Source organism: Cololabis saira, chromosome 19 (genome assembly GCF_033807715.1).
Source record: "Cololabis saira isolate AMF1-May2022 chromosome 19, fColSai1.1, whole genome shotgun sequence".
Lineage (NCBI taxonomy): Eukaryota > Metazoa > Chordata > Actinopteri > Beloniformes > Belonidae > Cololabis > Cololabis saira.
This window is the reverse complement of record NC_084605.1, coordinates 17,354,570-17,373,076: the sequence shown is the minus strand read 5'-3', so window position 1 is coordinate 17,373,076 and position 18,507 is coordinate 17,354,570. Positions and strand designations below refer to the sequence as shown.

Below are 18,507 nucleotides of genomic sequence, written 5' to 3'. Positions count from 1 at the left end.
TCACCATGGTCTGCTTCTCCCGTGGAGGACGAGCGTCGTGCGGCTCTGCGTGGTGGCGTTGGTGTCGAGAAACTGATTTCATGTGTAAAAGTCTTTCTCAGGTCCCCGCCGTTGTGTAGTTTCAGGATTCAGCAGGTGGACATGTGCTCGCTGTAGGGTCGCCAACTGCCCCTTGAAGTATTAGGTATTAGAGTATTAGGGCCAGGCAGGAGAAAAATAAAAATAATAATTTAGAGCAGGAAGATTTTTTTTTCATTATGCACTTTGAGAAAAAAGTCGAAATGTCGAGAAAAAGTTGAAATGTTGAGGAAAAAAAGGCGAAATTTCGAGTTTATTCTTGAAATTGTATTTCAACATTATTCTCGACATTTCGACTTTTTTCTCGAAATTGTATTTCAACATTAATCTCGACATTTTGACTTTTTTCTCGAAATGCATAAAAAAAATCTTCCACTCAAATATTTTTTCTCCTGCATGGCCCTAATACTCTTCCGTAGGAAAAGGGACGCACTTTGTGAGAGTAAAAAGATAGTCATAAAATGCCAATGGAAAATGGCATTGAGCTGTTGAGTTCATAAGTTTTTTTCTGTTTTACTACAACTGTAGCCTACAGTCATGGCCTTTGAGGCACAAATATGTTTACAAGTTTTCTACAGACTTTCTGTTTGCACTTTTGTTATTGCACAAAAAATGTGCACTATTACAGGATGGATGTTCTGCTTTCTTTCTATTGTTTTATATTCATTTATAGAATTTTAGGTTAAGCAGGACAGGTTTCTGTTTAAGAAAGATACTTATTTTATTCAGTTCATTTTGCTATTTTGTATTAAAGTGAATTGCTGGATAATAATTTGTTTTCCACGTGTTCATGGCATTCAAAAATATGCATCTAATTCAATTCAGGTTCCAGTCAAATAGTTTGAAAAAATCATTTCACTCACAAAAAAAGGAGCTAAAAAAATTCACCACGCCAGGAAGGGGGAAGGCAATCGGGTTGGCCGGCCCTGCCGATGAGGTGTCCCTTATTTATTTTACAGGGAGTTGATATATTAATTTATAAATGGGTATATTTATATCAGTGTAGTATAGGTGTGAGGATGTATTATTGATATTTATATATTGATCTTTTGTTTTTTCTAAAGAAATTAAATAAATTTTGATCATAATGAAATATAGTATAGGGGGTAGGATTTAATACGTTTTTACTTCTTCCTACTCCTTTTCGAGCATGTTAATTATAGTGGATGCATGTTTTTTTATGTATATTTTTGTTTTGTTTTCTTATTTACATTTATTTATTTGATTATTGTTTTGTTTTGACTACTGTTTCATGTTCGAAATAAAATGTCAATTCAATTCAGTTGACAACCCCAGCTCGCTGAGCGTCTCCGGTATTTCCTCCTCTCTGCGAGGTTCTCTGCCTCCGGAGCTGTGACATCTTTTAATAGTTATTTTCTGCGTATCTGCATTTTTATTCAACCCGTGAGCGTGTTGTATCAATCCTTGATTACTTTGCATCATTTTGAGTTTAGTATGTTTTCTGTTAGAAACCCAGCCTTTTTCCCCCCCAGAGGTGGCCGATTGTCTCCACCTAGAGGTTGAATCTGGGCAGGCAGTGGTGAGCAGCTTCCTTTTCTGGCCTTTTTCAGAGCATTTGTGTGCAACATAGAGCAGCTTGTTTAGTCCAAATCCTACATTTGTATTGAGATGAACCTGCGACGGCAAGAAACAAGGCACAAGGCAACATCTCACACTTGAGGACATTTCAGACTGCTGCACAAGGAAAACGGTCACACAGGTGTTCTTTGCAAGATATTAAAATGAGTTACTTTCTTTGAGATTGCAAACAACCCCTCATTTGGAAGTAAAAGGCTTTTTCATTGCTGTAACAGTCCTTAAAAAGTAAAAAAAAAAATGCCTGAAAACAGCTGTAGAATCAATTTTCTGACAGAAGTATTTGTACATGCAGGATGATGGTGTTCAGTGTTTACTCACAGGACACAATTTGAACCGTTTTTAAAAGCCTGTCCTCAGGGGCTTCTTTGTACAAGCTTGATTTCTCTCATAACATTCTGGACCATGAGAAAATGGAAACTAGATCATTTTTCAATCCTTGAATTTTGCTAGGGGCTTGATTGACCACATTAAGTTTTATATATTAGGCAGATATAACCCACATTTCCTCTTGTTGCAACAGTAGGGAAGTATATATATTTAGGTAATCAAAGTATTATCTTCTCACCCCCAACCTAAAAATGATTTTGGTATACAAATCAAATAAAGGTGCCACATTAAAAAAAAAAAAAATCCCTTTAGTCCTTCCATTCATTTCTCAGCAATGGTATGAGAACAGAAGAGTTCCCTTTGTGAAGTGTGAAGGTGGTGTTGACTCAGCTCGGCCCACTGTTACAAACACCATCAAAACCTTTCCAAAACTTGTGCTCGACAGACCAGCGAGGCAATAAGAGTTTCTTCCTCAGCAGCTGTTGGATCAAATCATGTTTATTAATGTGTTCAGGAAATCCCCACAGAAACAGTTTACAGGGGAACTTACAGATTTACAATCATTCTTGACAGAAGTGCCAGCTTAACCCCCATTGTTCAACACTGAGGACGTCTGCTGAGTCTCACCACCAGGTAAGTGCACACCAATTTCCCTCGACAGGTCTACCACCAAGTCCTCCTAGCTCACCAACGAGCTGCAGACAAAGAACTTGTGTTGGTCTTTTCGGCCACCAAGTATGCAGCTTTTAATGAATATTAACCTGCAATCACCCAAACGTTCCCTCTTTCATTTTAGTTTTTTCCTCCTTCCCGTCTGGACTGTTCACAGTTTAAGAGCCTTCATATTTGGTGCCACTCCTTCATCCCAACCACAAAATGAACAGCTGGATACTTTCAGATTGCATGGTAAAATTGCCAACCGTTGGTGAGAAAAAGAAAAAGAAAAAAAAAACAAAACAACTGTTCAGGCCCTCAAAGATATTCTTACTACTTCCATGTACAGGATTTGTCACACTGCTCAAATGCATTTGGTTCAGCAGTCAAAGTACAAGTAGAAATGCTAAAACTAGTTACAGGAGAGAAAAACCACATGTAACAATTCTTAAAGGAATAACACGTGAAGCTTGTGAATGTATCAGGAAACCTGCTATAGGTTAATGGGCTGAGGGAACACTGTCAGAAGAATCATTAAACCAAAGGCCATCTCCGAACTCTAATTCAAACCAAACAAAAACACTTGAAAAGATGGGATCTGCGTGCATATATTTGCAGAATTTTATTTTAATTTGGAAGATTGTTGGCTTGCCTTGTGCTTCATGGTCTCAGTTAGTGGTGAGGAGAAAGGTAGTGTTCACTGGAGAACCATTGCTAAGAATAATCTGCTATATTCCAATATAATAACAATAAAACAAACAGCATGATTTTCAGATGACGCCAGAATGACCGAGGATGACCTGTTCTTCCTTTTTTTTCAAAACTTTTTTAATTATTATTTTTTTTTATTTGATTTGACCTGATACAGGTTAAGATGCAATTTACTGAATATCTTACTCGTGGATTTGAGGTTTCAAAATCATAAAGGTTAAAATGAACATCTATCATTCGGTCTACACTGGGTGGACACTTCTAGTTAACAGATATATTCTAGAGGGGAGGAAGGCTTCCACCCTGGCTCTTTCTTTGCCGTATGAAAACCATGCTTCCTCTGGAGAGTAAGGGTGGGGAGAAGAGGGTCGTGCAAGACTGAGAGTGGGGGTAGGCTGAATTTGGTGGATGGAGAACGGGCTTGAAAACCAGACTGCTGATTCCACATGAGGTGTGTAAAAGGCACGCCAGGGTTACTCCCAATCCCAGCCAACACATGCAGAGACGCCTTCACACCCACACACTCGCTGAACACACAAAGTACTCACTCACATTCATACACGCTAACACACACACGTACACACAAGCAGCACAGGCTTAGAGCCCCAAGAGTACTGATGACGGAAAGCAAGAGGAGATTGAGGGAAGTTCTTGAAAGAAAGAGCTGGGGCAGGGAATGGGGTTAGATGGGAAGCAGAGGGGGCAAGGTCCGGTGCTGCCGCTGTGTTGAAACAGGGAAAAAAAATTTAAAAAAAAATATTTCAAAACTGAGGAATGGATCATTTCTGGTTCTTCAGCTGGTTGGAAAGCCAGTCCAGGCCCTCGTACAAGCCGTCCCCACTGGTGGCACAGGTGGCCTGGATGTACCAGCTGCGCTGACGGAGAGCATGTAAGCCCAGCTTGTCTGTGATCTCTGCAGCATTCATGGCGTTGGGGAGATCCTGAGAGGAGAGACAAGACAGTGGTGAAACCAGACGCTTCCGTTTGCCTTCAAAATGTCTATATCTCCAGTTCATTAACTTATCATAGGCCTATAAATATATAACCCTTAATCTTATTTTGGTGGCTTTTATGTCTGCTGTCAAGTCAACAGCATTTTCACATTGGGGGAAAAAAAAAAAAAAAAAAGTACAAATAAATTCATGGCTGCAAACAAACAGACAGCTTGAATCAAAATGTAATTCATGTGAATCATGTTTCAAAGAGCATCTTTGCAAAAACATCTTTGATGGACCAGCGCACGCACGCACACACACTTTAAAGTGGAATGAGTCGCGGAATTATTCTATTTCGGATTTAAAATCAGAATAAACCAGCCACTTACTTCGGAATTAAGTTTAATTCGAATGGCCATTTTCATTCGGAATTTGGTGTTTACATGGTAATTTTTAATCATTTTAAATCGGATTTAATTTTAATTCTGAATTAAAGAGGAATTAAACTTCCCATGTAAACGCACTGAGTAAGATACGTTCTCATTACATGGTGAAATGATGGCAAGTTTTCATGCTACGTAACATTACTACAACTAGACTTTAACGGATGCCAGCATTTGTTGAGGCAATGATATGTGCTTTCTAACATGATGTTAAATCATGTGAGAAGATCCTACTTGTGCATGTTGCGCTTCACCAAAGATGCTTTTTAATTGATTCAGTTACATTTTAATGGAATTTATGACCAAACAAAGTCCCCAGCATTGATAGATTAAAATTCTACAGGGAGTACAAATGTGACCTCACTTGTTTGTTTGCAAAAACGAGCAGAACAGCGTCTCTGAGTTCATCCTCAGCAAGCATTCTGGACAACTCCTCTCTTGCCTCGTTCACTCGCTCCCGGTCATTGCTGTCCACCACAAAAATAAGCCCTGCAAACAGAAATACAATGTTTTGTTAGAACCAGAAAAAACAAATTCCTCCAAGATTTCACACACACACACTTTAGTCAATTCAAAGAGTTTGCAGTTTCTGCCATGTATTTGCCTTGAGTTTATTTTATAATTGTAAATGAATAATTTCATAGTAAGTTATTATAATGATTCATTATTTACTAAGGAATTATGAGAAACAATATTTTGTGATCATCTTGATTTCATCACAAATGTACACAGGAATTTTACTTGGCGTAACAGCATCCCTTAACATTAAATAAAGTTAAATTAGCAAAGAAAGAAAAGAACAAATATACAATTTAGAAATAATAAAAACTGGAATATATACAGTGATGCAATGCGTATGGATTGGGATGAGTGAATGCTGACTAAAAACAGGTAAGAGATGCAGGCAGAGTGGGGGGTGGGGGCTGGTGGAGGGGTGTTCATGAGGGAGACGGCCTGGGGAACCCGCGACCTTGATGGACCTGAACCTGCGATTACAACCTGGAGGTGGCAGGAATTCACCAGCGTTCAGCTAATTGTGTGCAGCACTATGAGCTGAGATACTAACTGTGCTTCACAGAGCCAAAATAGTCAGCAAATCATTGCGTGGAAGTCTTCAAAAAAAGATGAATGAAAATGAGGTTCAGACATAAGTCAGAGAGATCACCTTGGTTTCCAATTCAAAAATAACTACTATCCACCAGCAACTGACCGCCATCAGGTCCAGCTGTCCATCCCCACTAGTTCTCCACGGCCCCCTCCCTGCACCTCTCTCATGCTTCCAACTCCCGATGACCGCCGATTTATCAGAGGTCATCTGGAAATCCAAACCATCCACCTGCCAACTTCACCCCCTGCCATCCCCCCTGGTTCTAGCCACCCTTCCATCTCTGCTGCCTTTGATAACCGTCATCCATTCCTCTCTGACCACTGGTTCTGTCCCACCATCTTTCAAATCTGTTGCAGTGACACCAATATTGAAAAAAACCTGGTTCAGACCCCAGCAACTACAATAACCTTCATCCATCCCCAACATGCCATTTCTCTCAAAAAATACTGGAAAGGGCAGTGGCATCACAGGTGCAGACTCATCTCCAACAATAACCTCCAGTCCGGTTTCCGTCCCCGCCACAGCACAGAAACGGCCCTCCTTAAAATTACAAATGACCTCCTATTGGCAGTTGACCCCCATAGTATTCCATCTCACACCCCACCCTCCTTGACAGATTAGCTTCCATTGGTATAACGGACACACCCTAGACTGGTTTCAATCATGTCTCTCTGGCCGTACCCGGTTCATCCAGTTTAAATCATACACATCCCACCCATCCCCCTTCTCCTCTGGTGCTTCCCAGGGCTCTGTCCTGGGTCCTATCATATATATTATTTGTCTCCTCCCACTGTCTGGGTGTCGTCCTCGACTAAGTCCCCGTCCACACGTAGCCGGATATCTGCGGATATCTGCTAAACCGGAGATATTTTCCTACGTTTGGACCTGTCATCCACACGAAAACGCAAATAAACGAAGCTTTAAAAAAACTCCGGGCAAAGTGAAGATTATTGAAAACTCCGTTTATGTAGATGCGTGTAGACACACACAACCGGAGTTTTGCGTTTTCGAACGTAACATTATGCGCCAAAACAACAACAAATCTGCTCTGACGTGCGACTTTTGTTCACTACAGAACTACAGATGATCCAGCATCTGTTCTCTATTTATTAAATAAATGGTCTCTGCTCTTGACCACCACTTACTGCGTTACACCGACACAGAGGCTACGCCGTAGGGTACGCGGTGACGCGCACCCTACGGCGTAGGGACCGCGGCGGAGCCCCCGCGGAGGAGCTGCGGAGGTGCAGCTTCCCCGGGAGCCGCAGATGACCTACAGGTTAGAATGCTTATGAATGTGGTCGAAAACGCAGATCTTCGGTTATGTGTGGAAGGGTTTTTTTTTAAAAAAACGATGTAATGTGGATGCAATTTTTTTTATAAACGGAGGGGGGAAATATTCGTTTTTAAAAATACCCGGCTACGTGTGGACGGGGTCTAACTCTAACCCTATCATTCCACACCCACATCAACATCAACATCTGGTCGGCCTACTTCCACCTCTGAAACAATCAACCGCCTCCGTTCTTCACTCACTTACCCACTCCTAACAGCGCAGCAATCTGGGTTCAGTCTATGGTCATTTCCCTCCGGACTATTGCAATTCCCTTCTCTTTGGTCTCCCCCACAAACCCCAACTTGTCCAGAACGCTGCTGCCCGGATCATCACCAGACACCATCCATCAGTCACATCACCCCCCCGTTCTACACCAACTCCACTGGCTTCCCATCAAACACTACATCAACTACAAAATCCTCCTCTTGGCGTTTAAGGCCATCCATAACCAAAGTTTTTAAGTCGGATCCCAAAACCTACTTGTTCAAACAGGCATTTGAATTATAATGTCTGTCTTATGTTCTTCTGCAAACAAATGCATTATTATTATTATTATCATCATCATCATCATCATCATCATCTTCACCCAAGACCAAAGCACCCTAAATGTTTTCAGAGGTGGGAAAGTTGGAGACATAAAACACACTGATGTGAAGAACACACACGAACTAATCAAGTGATGAAATTAAACGTGCTGTGTGGGAGAGCGTATGTGCCCTGCTCTCAAGCAACTCCATAGACGCGAAATAAGAAGTGTCACATGTTAGTGTGACAAAACTAAAATGCTGACGGTTACCATCACTCAGCTGGGTTCAGATTTTATTTTAGAACTGTTATTACTGCTTAGTAAAGTTCAGCATATTGTTCACTGATGTAAAAACACTTTGTTGTACTAAAAATTAAAGCTGCAGTTATTATAATTATACAATGGGAATTAAAACAAGAGTGCTGTGAGAAGAATAAATGAATGTCTCTTGTGTGCATTACTGGAAAAACAAATTCCTGGTGGTGTCAAATAGTTATTTATCTTGAAAGGCTAAACCCTACAGTAAGATGCCTTTGTTTTGTTACATGTGGCAGATTCAGTAACATGGATAACCCTGTAAAGCAATTAGTATTTGTGCAACTTAACCAGCATCTGAATTGAGCAACAGTGACTTGCTTGCGTTAAATTACAATCCCTCAGTTAAACGCAAACCAGCATGAAAATACTCAGTCAGCAAATATGAAAGCTGTTGCAGTGTAATTTCATAAACAGTGATGTATAGAGCTCTCACTGTCTGCCTTTGTTGCAGCTTTTATTATAATACCGTAAATTAAAAAGGAACTTCTGATACTGAAGCCACAGGTTGGTCGATAAATCTGTCAAGAAATTAATGTTTTCAATGTCAATAATTATTTCCATCTATTCATCCATCCATCTCTCTATAGAGAGAACAAGAGACAAAAAAAGACAGGAAAAGGAACATGAAACCTGTGACACACCCCTTGTTGTCAGCATTGATGCTGTAGTCAGCTGTGAATGTCGACTCCAGTATTGACGACCTCGGCTGTTAATTTTTTTTATATTTCTCGTATTTTTCTGTAAGTTTATCTCCCTCAGAGGATGTGTTAAAGTCAAAGTATACATACATGTAGGGCTGCAGCTATCGAATATTTTAGTAATCGAGTATTCTACTGAAAATTCCATCGATTAATCGAGTAATTGGATAAAACATATTTTTGTTTAGTTAAAGAGCAATTATAAATATACATAAGATGTTAGATGTTAATTGATATTACTAAAACTAAATTATATAATACAGTAGGTTCATGGCTGTGCATTTAAAAACCCTGAACTTACACCAGTTGACCAAATTCACTGCCTTCACTCAAAAAACTAAGGATCTTACCAAGAAATGTTCTTATTTCTAACCTAAAAATGCCATTACACCTGATAACACACATAACTTAAAAAGGTTAGGTGTTTTTCCCACGTGTTTCAATTGAACTTTCATTTGTATCAAGCAAATTTTAAGTTCTAGTTAAGTTTTAAGTTAAAGTATAAGATTTTGAGTTTTGGCAGTGTTCAAAATAAGATGATGAGACCTGCTGTATTGGAGCACATTAGGCACCAGTGCTGCTTGTTTTATCCATGAATGACTAGAGAGCTAAAATTGAAAACTAGCCAGTTAGCTTTATTACGTTTTTATTTTTCTGACATTTTCTGCCTTTTCTTTTAGTTAAAACTGTAGCGGGAACAGATGTTTAGAGGAACCTATGTATGTACCGGTTAGAGGGGGAACATATAGGAGAACGGACCAGAAGAATATAGCGTGGATTTAAAATAAAAGTTAAAGAGCATATTGCAGGTTAGAATTTTTTCAAAAATGATACCTGACCTTATGTGAAAATGACTATGTGAGAAGTTAATGTAGGATTTAATATGTTTTACAAGACATAAGGGCACTTATTCAGAGGAAAAAGTGGCTGATTTTAGCCAAGCTCGTACAAACGCTTTTTTTTTTGACCACCGCGTCATATGACGTCACGCCAGGGAGCATCTCCACAGCTCTGCCTCATCTGACTGCCCAGACCCCGTACACACGTAGCCGGGTATCTGCTAAACCCAAGATATTTTCCTACGTTTGGACCTGTCATCCACATGAAAACACAAATAAACCAATGTTTAAAAAAACTCCGGGCAAAGGGAAGATTTTTGAAAACTCCGTTTATGTAGATGCGTGTAGACCTGGTGTAAACAGAGACAACCGGAGTTTTGCGTTTTCGAACGTCACATTATGCTCCAAACAACAACAAATCTGCTCTGATTCTGACGTCTAACGTGCGACCTTTGTTTACTACAGTTCTACAGATGATCCACCATCTGTTCTCCAAGCTATTTATTAAATAAATGGTCTCTGCTCTTGACACCGTTACACCGACGCGGAGCCTACGCCGTAGGGTACGCGGCAACGCGCAGCAGCTGCAGCAGGGCTGTGTCGGTTTAACGCAGCAGCTCCGCGGTGGGACCATGGATCTGACACGGGGAGTCGAGCTCGTACCCGAGAATGAGACGCGGCTCCCGGACCCGGGAAAGCTGCCCAGCCCGGCTGCAGCAGGGCTGCAGCCGGGCTGGGTCGATTAACGCGGCAGCTCCGCGGCGGACACCGGGGGGAACTCGAGCTCGTTGCCCGAGGAGGAGGCGCTGATCCCGGGGTAACTGCGCCGCGGAGGCGGCCCGGAGGCTGGAAGACCAAATGATCTACAGGTCTGTGCTTATGAATGTGGTCGAAAACGCAGATCTTCGGTTCTGTGTGGAAGGTTTTTTTTTACGATGTAATGTGGATACAAATTATTTTATAAACGAAGGAGGGGAAATATTCGGTTTTAAAAATAGGCTACCCGGCAATTTGGATGCTTTTAAAAAAAAAAGAGAAGATAATAAGCCTGTTTTCTGTTTAGAAAGTACAAACATAGACAGATTACAAGTACTCACCCGTTTTTAAGGAGTTATTTTCGGAGTTTCTTTCAGGAGTGCACGGGCGGGTGCTGCAGTGAATAAAGGCGGATTTATGGTTCCGCGTAAAATCGACGGCGTAGCCTACGGTGTAGGGTACGCGGCGCACGCAGCGTTCGGTGCGTCGCCGCGTAACCTACGCCGTAGGGTCTGCGTTGGTGTAACGCGGACCCATAAATTAGCCTTTTAAAAAGCGAGTTTCAGCTGTCAATCAAAAGAACGTGGGGGGACTAACGGGTTCTTAGTCATATTGGTGTGAATACACATTCACAACCTCTTCAGTGTCACAACTAACATTAAGATCCATTATTTTTCCTATTGTTGAATTCACCGCGCTCCCCAGTGTGACGTCACTCCCGGTTCAGCTTTTTCAGATGCGGAAGTAAAATACTCTCACAAAAACAACTCCAGAGGTCACTGTAGTATATATTTATGCGTATTTCAATGAAAATTCAGTTCCTACATTATTTTCCTACACATTGATTCACAGGGGTCTCCAACCTGCAATATGCTCTTTAAGCACTGAGCTACATTAGTCTCCCATCTGGGCCATTGCAGACTGCCTGAGCATGGCATGTTACAAAAACCAAACATATCCGCCGCCTCTTTCTTCTTCCTTTACGTGCGCGGCACAGCAAGTTGTGCCGCATTAAATGTGGTCCGGGCGAAATACCTGCTTTGAGTTGGTGAAATTAAACGATTCCTCGAGGCAGAGAAAATTCCTCGATCATTTTTTGTAATCGAATTATTCGAGGAATCGTTTCAGCCCTACATACTGCTATAAAAAAAACAGAGCCTTTGATGTTCAAAGGAGCGAGTAATGGTAAGACTCGCCCCTTGAACACACATGAGCCAATGGCTGTTGAGTTTCAGTTACACGGGGGCCACAACTCAAACATCTGTACAGTGCAGCGCCATAGATAAACATTCAGATCCTCATCTCATTAGTGTTCACACACAAAAAGAAAAGTTTAAATGATATTTCTGGGGGTACTTGTAATTGAACTTCAAGATATTCCTCAAGGATGGGGAATAAGTAAGGCATACTGTTCAAAAGATTACAGTTTCCCATTTCATTATCAGTGATGTTGGACTTTTTTTTTGTCTGCATATATATTAATGGTTAATACCAAGTTGGTAAAAACCTAAGGCTTTATTTTTCATATTCATTTTTAAAAAGATCAACACATTCAATCTCACATTTGCTTCATGCATAGTAAGAAATTAGAGAGTGGATAAAGACTCTAGTTGAAGAAGATGTCTTCCTGCTTTTTTATTGAAATCACAGTAGATTTCAGCAGAATATTAAGATGTTTATTAATTTTGGTACAGCTTACATTTTGATTAGGAAACACAAGGAAGGAACAGCCTATAGTTCCTTTGCATTGTCAGGAAAGGAGGAGTCACACAAAGTCTTTTTAGAAATAAAACAATAGAGCATGAGTCATTGCTTCACGATGATAAGATCATCTCATATGCACCAATGAGGACAGGTATGGGCAGTCATTCACACTGACACCACTGCTCGCTGAGATAAAGTCTCCTCTCACCTTGAGTGTTCTGGAAGTAGTGGCGCCACAGCGGCCTGATTTTGTCCTGACCGCCCACATCCCACACAGTGAAGCTGATGTTCTTGTATTCTACCGTTTCAACATTAAAACCTGCACAGAAGAGGACAAACACTGATGAGTCACTGACAACTCAAAACGGTAAACTTGCTGTATTTAAGCTTGAATTCCAACTTTGCAAGCGGTCTGACATTTGTTACTTCAAATCCAATTTAATTCAACAGGTATATACATATTCTATTTGTAGACAGAGGTCAAGAATGCATTTATAATAACAGTTTCAATTCAATAATTACCACAACCATTTGATCAAATCTTGATCAAATGGTGTCTGAAACTCAATTTTAGATTAGATTTGATCTTACCTATAGCAACATTCAATACTGTAAGACTTTGTTTTAGATTGCTAATTTGAGAAAAACAATGTAAAATAAACTTTAGATTTTGGAATTACAAAAATTATGGTTGTCCTTACTATCCCACCATGATATTTCTGAAACACATATAAACCTCATTCTTGGGTGGAAATAATTCTATTAATCGAAACATTGTTTTGATAAATGCATAAACACGTCCATACCAATGGTAGGAATGGTGGTGACAATCTCTCCAAGCTTCAGTTTATATAGGATAGTTGTTTTTCCAGCAGCATCGAGTCCAACCATTAGAATTCGCATCTCTTTCTTGCCAAACAGGCCCTTGAATAAGCTTGCAAATACATTCCCCATGATGACAAAGCTGCAAAAGAGAAGGAAATGGTTAAGTGTAATGTCTTCAGTTTTTCAGTTTCACTATAGCAAGTGTGAGGGACAAACAAGAAAAAAAATGTGGTGGATTTTCAAGACAAAGAAAAAAATAAACACCTACCATTTAACTTGTATATTGAGTAAAACGTCAAGCAAAAGACCTAAAGTGAATTGTTTTATAAAGACAGATGAGATATTTACTCAAATATTAAAAGTACACAACTTAGAATGAATTATTTCCAGATTTCTGTGGTACCAAATGTGATGTCAAAAAGTGGGAGTTATAGAAAACATAAGATGGCTTGAACAACCTGACCAGAAGAGGGGAAAAAGGTTTCAAAACGGATCCCGGGCATTTGAGATAAGTGAAACTTTTTAAACGGACAAAAAGAAATACTTTCCACTAAAAGGACATTTGCAAGAGTGAATCATACTTTCCACTAAAAGGACATTTGCAAGAGTGAATCATACTTTCTTGAACTTTTATTCCATTTAAATGTGCACAAAAAGCAGGTGTGTAGAGTAATGCCTGTTTAAGTTGTTGGGGAGGAGAAAATTGGGGTTAATAAATTAACCCCTAAAACTTCACTGTATCCATCATAATTTGCTTTTCTTCTGAACAAACTTAAGTAAATAATCAGGTTTCGCTTTCAGATGTGGCATAGCAATCTTCATACAAAATTCTTTAGTTCTGATATAAATATTGAACAAATAGTACAGCATTGTTTTTTTTATAGGCACAGGAAAAAAAGCTTAAAAAAAACAACCAGAAAACACCTTTGTTTGTACATTGTTCCATTTGTTACCTTATCATTTGTCCACCTTCTCCTTTTTCGCCCTAATTGCATATTTTTGAAATAAAATAGCTAACCTTATAGATTTCAGTTATTAATGTAAAAGTAGAGGCACTAATGGTTCCCTTTTGAGTATCAAATCAATAAGACTTTAGCTTTATGTATTCTGTGAATTAGCTGTACTTGAAAACTATTAACAATATCGATGCAAGCACCCAGTAAGCCGAACTACAATATTCTGTTGACTTAAACCTTGCAGTGCGCCTTCCAGCTGCTTCTAAAATGGACTTTGAATACCTGCCACTACTTCTGTATGTTGCAGATAGAAAAGAGAGAAAACCAGATGTGTATGGTTCTTGAACATCTCTAAAGCAATGATGAGAAAGGAGAATCTACATCTCTATTTCAAAGCTGTTGACTTTTGAGGAAGATCTTTATTTCTGCTCTCATACGAGCCAATGTCACTGTGATAATACCCTGGCAATTGCCAAAGAGGGCATCAGTAAGAGAAAACTGCCCATAAATGCCAAATCTTGCTTGACAGTGCATATTACTATAATTTGTCTGGTGTATTTTGATTGGCTGTTTTTCTATTATCTGTGAACATGCCAATAATATTTTTTGTCACTACTGTTTGAGATATGATGAATGCTTCTGTATATGAATGAGTCTGAAATGTTTAAAGGGGACCTATTATGAAAAACACGTTTTTTCTTGCTTTAACATATATAAAGTGGTCTCCCCTCAGCCTTCCAACTCAGAGAAGGAGGAAAGCAACCAAATTCTGCAGTGTCTGTACAGCCGCCCGGATGATCCATCCAGTGTGATGTGGCTTCTACGAGGCGTTCAGATTCTGCACACTTTCGTTACGTAACCAAAATGCAATTTACATAGGTTGGCCTCCGATGCGTGAAACCACGCCCACAACTAACTCCGCCGGCCGGAGCTTCCGCCATTTTTTCATAGCGGTGTATCGCGTCATTCAGGCAGCCAATCAGCACATGCCTCATTATCATAGCTTCCCCGCCCACTCAGAATCCCGCATAGATAATGAGGTTAGAGAATGGATGATAAAAGACATGGCTCAGAGGCTGAATTTCTAATTTATTTAGCAAAAAAAAAATCAAAAGCTTGTTTTTAAGAAATTCAAGGCCCGTTTAAAATAGGTATTAGATGCCATAATAGGTCCCCTGTTGCAGACATCAGGGTTGGGTGACAGGGGAAGAGATCGTATGAATTCTGACAAACATAACAAAACAACCAGGTGGGAAAGGTGAGTATGACCCATGACAGCTGCCCACAGTTAGTCCCTGGGCGACATAAAAGCCTTGCCTGCCCCCTTGCGTTAGAAGCATGTAGTTATTCAGACAATTTGACTAATCAAGAAATGATTCACACAAACTCAAGTAGGGCTGTTCGATTAATCGATTTTAAATGTAATGACTGACATTACACACCTCTACCTCCTTCATGGGTTGCATTATTATTTAGCATGCAAAGACCCAGTTTAGTTTAATTAGAAAATGTCTTGTTTTATTTAATTGGAAATATAACTTACTGTATGTTTGCAAGTGCTGATTTGCTGATTTCTTTTTCAGAGATAAAACTTTATATTTTATTATATTTTTTAAAACTTTTTTTCAACTTATTTTACAGAGCTTTGCACTTTATTCATTCATTTTTGGTTTAATAAGAGCAAAGTTTGCACTTAAAGCCCAATGGGGCAAATGTTCAATAAAAAAACAGCATATTTGAAATAATTTCTTTGCCTTTTGTCAATTCACAAAATAATCGTAATCGTAAATCGGATTTTGAGAGAAAAAAAAAATCGAGATTTTATTTTTGGGCAAAATCGAACAGCCCTAAACTCAAGACATCTACCATAACAAACTTAATTAATTATCAAAACATTTTTGCATTTCACATTTTGTTTTTAAGGATAAAATCAGCTACTCCAAACCGTCCATATTTAACAAACCTAATTACTCCCCACTTAAATGAACTGTTACTTGACATGTCAGTTGAATACATTTAATAGGTAGCAGTGTGTACTAGTGTGTAGTAGTAGTGTGTAGCAGTGTGTACTAGTGTGTAGTAGCAGTGTGTACTGGTGTGTAGTAGCAGTGTGTACTAGTGTGTAGTAGCAGTGTGTACTAGTGTGTAGTAGCAGTGTGTACTAGTGTGTAGTAGCAGTGTGTACTAAGTGTGTAGTAGCAGTGTGTACTAGTGTGTAGTAGCAGTGTGTACTAGTGTGTAGTAGCAGTGTGTACTAGTGTGTAGTAGCAGTGTGTACTAGTGTGTAGTAGTGTGTAGTAGTAGTGTTTAGTATTGTGTAGCCCAGCTGAACCTGGAGCTGATCCGCCACCAGAAAGGCCTAAGCTGCCCGGCTCCAGTAACCAGCACAGCCGTGTTTCCCCGGGCAAGACCCCACAGGCTCGGCCCGGGGCAGAGCCACCAGTCCAGCCGAGTGTAGTGTTGTAGACACCAGGTTTAGGGTAAAGCAGTGATGGACCAGTGTGATGTGACGGCGGTAGCTGCTGCTGCTGCTGCTGCTGCTGCAGGGCGGATGCTCGGTTAGCATCGTGTTAGCGGCGATAGCAAGTAACACCGCCTTCTAACGGGCTCAACAAGGCTCCAACTACAACACATATTCACATATTGTGAAGATACCCAGCGCTGGTCTAGTATGACAACTGCCGATGGCACCGAGGCCGGTATAAGTCGAGCCTCCCCGCGACGGCCACGGATCTCCGCTACAGGAACTGCTAGCGCGGCTAGCCGCTAGCAGCTAGCTGCCGCGTCACAGTACAGAGAAGAACACCGTGACGTCATGTCAAACGGAGCTGAAATCGATTTACTAGAACGGACGAACGGGTCCCGTACAATGCAGCGTAAAAATCATCAAAAAACATCGACTTGTGTGGAATATTACCTTCAGAAAGACAGTTTCTTGATCTTTCGGTTATCTTTCACTGTCACTCCAAAATGGCGTCTTGCGCAACCAGGGAGACACCGGCGTGCAGGGACCGCCCCCTATCAAGGCGCAGCCAATCACAGCGTAGCTGGCGGCACCGAGGGACCGCCCCCTTTCAAGGCGCAGCCAATCATAGCGTAGCTGGTGGCACCGAGAGCCCGCCCCGGCCGCCCGGCCGACCAATCAGATCCGCCCCCGAGACGCATACGCTCAAAGCACAAAATGTCGAGGAAGTGAACGGCACGTAATCACTGGAGCAGCGTCACAGACAGGCGCTTGGTGGAGTTGCGACTTCACGGACTCAGACAACTAGGCTTTCGTTTTCTGTAGAAGCCTTCAAGTATTAAAAGAAAATAACATTTTAAAGGACAACACCCACCCCGGTTTCCACTTTTTCGACCTGTTGCCCTCTGGGAGGCGCTTCAGGTCCATAGAACCCGTACAAAAAGATTCAGGGACAGCTTCTTCCCCAAAGCTGTGAACTTTCTCAACCTATAAGCTACCTCATATTTTTCTGTGCAATATTTTCTACCTTCTATCCACAATATGCCAATATTCTACTATCTATGTGCAATACTCCCATCCTTTCAAGGGCAATATTATTATTTTTCCATCCATTTAAGTGCAATATCCCCCCACCCATTCATGTACATTTTTATCCTCCCATTCACTCTTTTTTATAGTGTGTATATATACTTATGTTTCCTTGTTTACATTGTCTTTGCATGTGTGCACTTTGACGGAGCTGCTGCCTAATTTCACTGTACCTGTACAATGATAATAAAGGCTTTCTATTCTATTCTATTCTATTCTATTCTATTAAAAGTGCAAAACAAGGCCATTGAGCTCTGTACCCGTGGCCCCAGAGATAAAGGAGGATCTGTGAGCCGAGGAGAGCTTCAGGATGAAAAGACAGTTAATAGTTACCTGAAACTTTCAGGTAACTATTAACTACTTTCAGGCTGGAAGTCAGATAGTTTTGTACAAAACCAGGACGTGACTTCAGAGAAAACAAAGAATGAACAGAAGAAATAGGGCTTGGTCACCAAGGTGCATTCTGGAACGCGGCGGCCGTGTTGGCAGCCTCGTGAGTGTAAACAAACCGCAGTGTAGCAGTGTAGTAGCACCAAGTGAACAGATGGAACGCAAAAAAAATTGTTAAAATGCCGGAAAGCAACTGGAATTTACCGGGATACCTTAAACAAGGAAGCCAGGGACTGATATGGAAAAAATAATGATTATTAACGTTTTGGATACATATGAAATCCCTACTAAAGAGTGGAGCTCCTGGTCGGAGCTCCACTCTCCGGAGTACACAGTGCGCAGTGGTCTGAAGAGCAGCTCAGGTAGCATCCAACAGGGCGGCTCCGCCAACTGATGACGCCAAGACGACCAAGCCCTATTAGAATGTTCAACAAAAACTTCACATGAACACTCAACAACAGAAAGAAAAAACAAAAAAGAACCAATCTGAATATTTGTTAAGGCAGAGACGTTCTATAAACCGAGACAGCCCACTAAGGTTCGAGTTCTTGTATCTGTGTCACGTGACTGCCACGCCCCTTTAGGAGACCGGAAGTAGGTCCTGAGTCTATTGAGTCCTATGGGAAAAGTGAACGTGAGCACAGATTATTACCAATTCCTTCGCCCCATAGTAACCTTAGTAAATATGGGACCCATTTTTCAAAAGCCACAAACCTTCTGAACATTCTGACACCAAAATTGTAATTTTCAG

General features: G+C 40.7%; 1 protein-coding gene across 1 annotated transcript; it reads right to left on the bottom strand.

The window, feature by feature from the left end:
- Nucleotides 1-4,002: 4,002 nt before the first annotated feature.
- Nucleotides 4,003-16,821, bottom strand: arf2b (ADP-ribosylation factor 2b). The gene is made up of 5 exons (XM_061709232.1): nucleotides 16,731-16,821; nucleotides 12,839-12,996; nucleotides 12,241-12,351; nucleotides 5,112-5,236; nucleotides 4,003-4,310 (listed from the first exon to the last, which is right to left on the bottom strand). The coding sequence occupies exons 2-5, from the start codon at nucleotides 12,984-12,986 to the stop codon at nucleotides 4,149-4,151; spliced, it is 546 nt and encodes a 181-aa protein (XP_061565216.1). The 5' UTR covers nucleotides 12,987-12,996; nucleotides 16,731-16,821; the 3' UTR covers nucleotides 4,003-4,148.
- Nucleotides 16,822-18,507: the final 1,686 nt, after the last annotated feature.